The sequence below is a fragment of the Clupea harengus genome, chromosome 8 (genome assembly GCF_900700415.2).
Source record: "Clupea harengus chromosome 8, Ch_v2.0.2, whole genome shotgun sequence".
NCBI lineage: Eukaryota > Metazoa > Chordata > Actinopteri > Clupeiformes > Clupeidae > Clupea > Clupea harengus.
This window is the reverse complement of record NC_045159.1, coordinates 26959487-26960960: the sequence shown is the minus strand read 5'-3', so window position 1 is coordinate 26960960 and position 1474 is coordinate 26959487. Positions and strand designations below refer to the sequence as shown.

General features: G+C 44.7%; 1 protein-coding gene across 1 annotated transcript in view; it reads left to right on the top strand.

The window, feature by feature from the left end:
* Positions 1-1474, top strand: part of postna (periostin, osteoblast specific factor a) — a 30443-nt gene continuing 28969 nt past the window's right edge. Inside the window, exons 1-2 of the mRNA XM_031572574.2 lie at positions 1-236; positions 899-997. Of these exons, the coding sequence (XP_031428434.1) occupies positions 118-236; positions 899-997 (218 nt within the window). The 5' untranslated portion in view covers positions 1-117. The remainder of the gene's footprint in view (positions 237-898; positions 998-1474) is intronic.

The following is a 1474-nucleotide window of genomic DNA, read 5'->3' as shown; positions in this document are numbered from 1 at the left end:
GAGAAGCCTGGGGTGGGTGGGTAGGTGGGTGTAACAGTATATAAGCTGACTCTCTATCGTGGGCTCCCATTATTGCAGTGTTTTTTTAAAGTGTGTTGATCAGCAGAAGTGGTCAGGATGAAGCTCCTGTTTGCAGCCTCCTTTGCCTTGCTGGTGCTGGCCACCCTGGACCCAGTGGACTCGTCTGCCTATGACAAGATTGTGACACATAGTCGCATCCGGGCCAAGAAAGAGGGGTAAGAGACGGAGAGAGAGAGAGATGGAGAAACTCATGATAGAGATTCAAACCAGTGTGTGTGTGTGTGTGTGTGTGTGTGTGTGTGTGTGTGTGTCTGTGTGTGTGTAGGTGTAGGTGTAGGTGTAGGTGTAGGTGTAGGTGTGACAAGATATATTCTTTATTATGGTCTTTGATATACAAAACATTTTGGTAAAACTGCAATGTGCAATGTTGAGAGCAATTTTTTATAAGAATTAATAATGAGAGTTAATGACAAGGAAACTACGAAGCTTTGGCAGCAAAGTCTGAATCCCTTTCTTTTGAAGTGGTTGCATGTCAGTCATAGGAAGAGCACATTGTCCTGCACACATGGTGAACAGCATGAGTGAAAACAAATGGAGTTGATCAAAGTTTCAATTCTTGACACTGTTCTGGAAGACAGTCCCTATAACCTGACTTTTTTAGCTATTTAGTGTACCATACATCTGAGTATACAGAATAATAATTCTGAGAAAATGACTGAAAATGACTTCTTACTGAGTTTTGAACTGTGAGTGAACATCACTGATTTATTATAATATTAAGTGTCTGGCTAGTGTTAGCTGTCTGTTGAGTTCTTTGCACCCACCCCTACCCCTACCCCCGCCCCAACCACGCCCCCCCCCCCCCCCCCTCCCACAGACCCAATGTGTGTGCTCTCCAGCAGGTCATGGGGACCAAGAAGAAGTATTTCAGCACATGCAGGGCCTGGTACAAGGGATCCATCTGCGGCAAGAAAGCGTAAGTGCAGTCTGTTCCCTTCTGGTTTCCATTGTTCCCGTTCCCTTTTCTCACAGATGGGACACTTTTCTGAATGTGCCAGAGCAAAAGGTTCCCATTAAAAATGAATGAATTCCTCACAGCAGAAAAAAAAAAAAGATCATGAAAAAACTAGATTGGACTTTCATGTGGCACCTAGGGGGAATAAGGTCCTATTCAGGCATCTCGTAAATCAAGGAAAGGGTTAAAGGCATTCCTATCAAACTATCAACATTCAATAAAAATGCCACTGCGAGATAAGTCATGACAGTCGCATAGAAAAGAAATCCAATGAATCCAATGAATCACTGGCAGCGTTGTGACGTGACGTGACATGTTTCACGGGGTGTTGGGGCAGGTAACCCGACGTGAAAAGGTTAAAAGGGTTCGCTGATGTTATGATGGGCGACTTTGATAACCTGACCTCTGCCCGGGGCTCACTCCCACATTCACTCACCG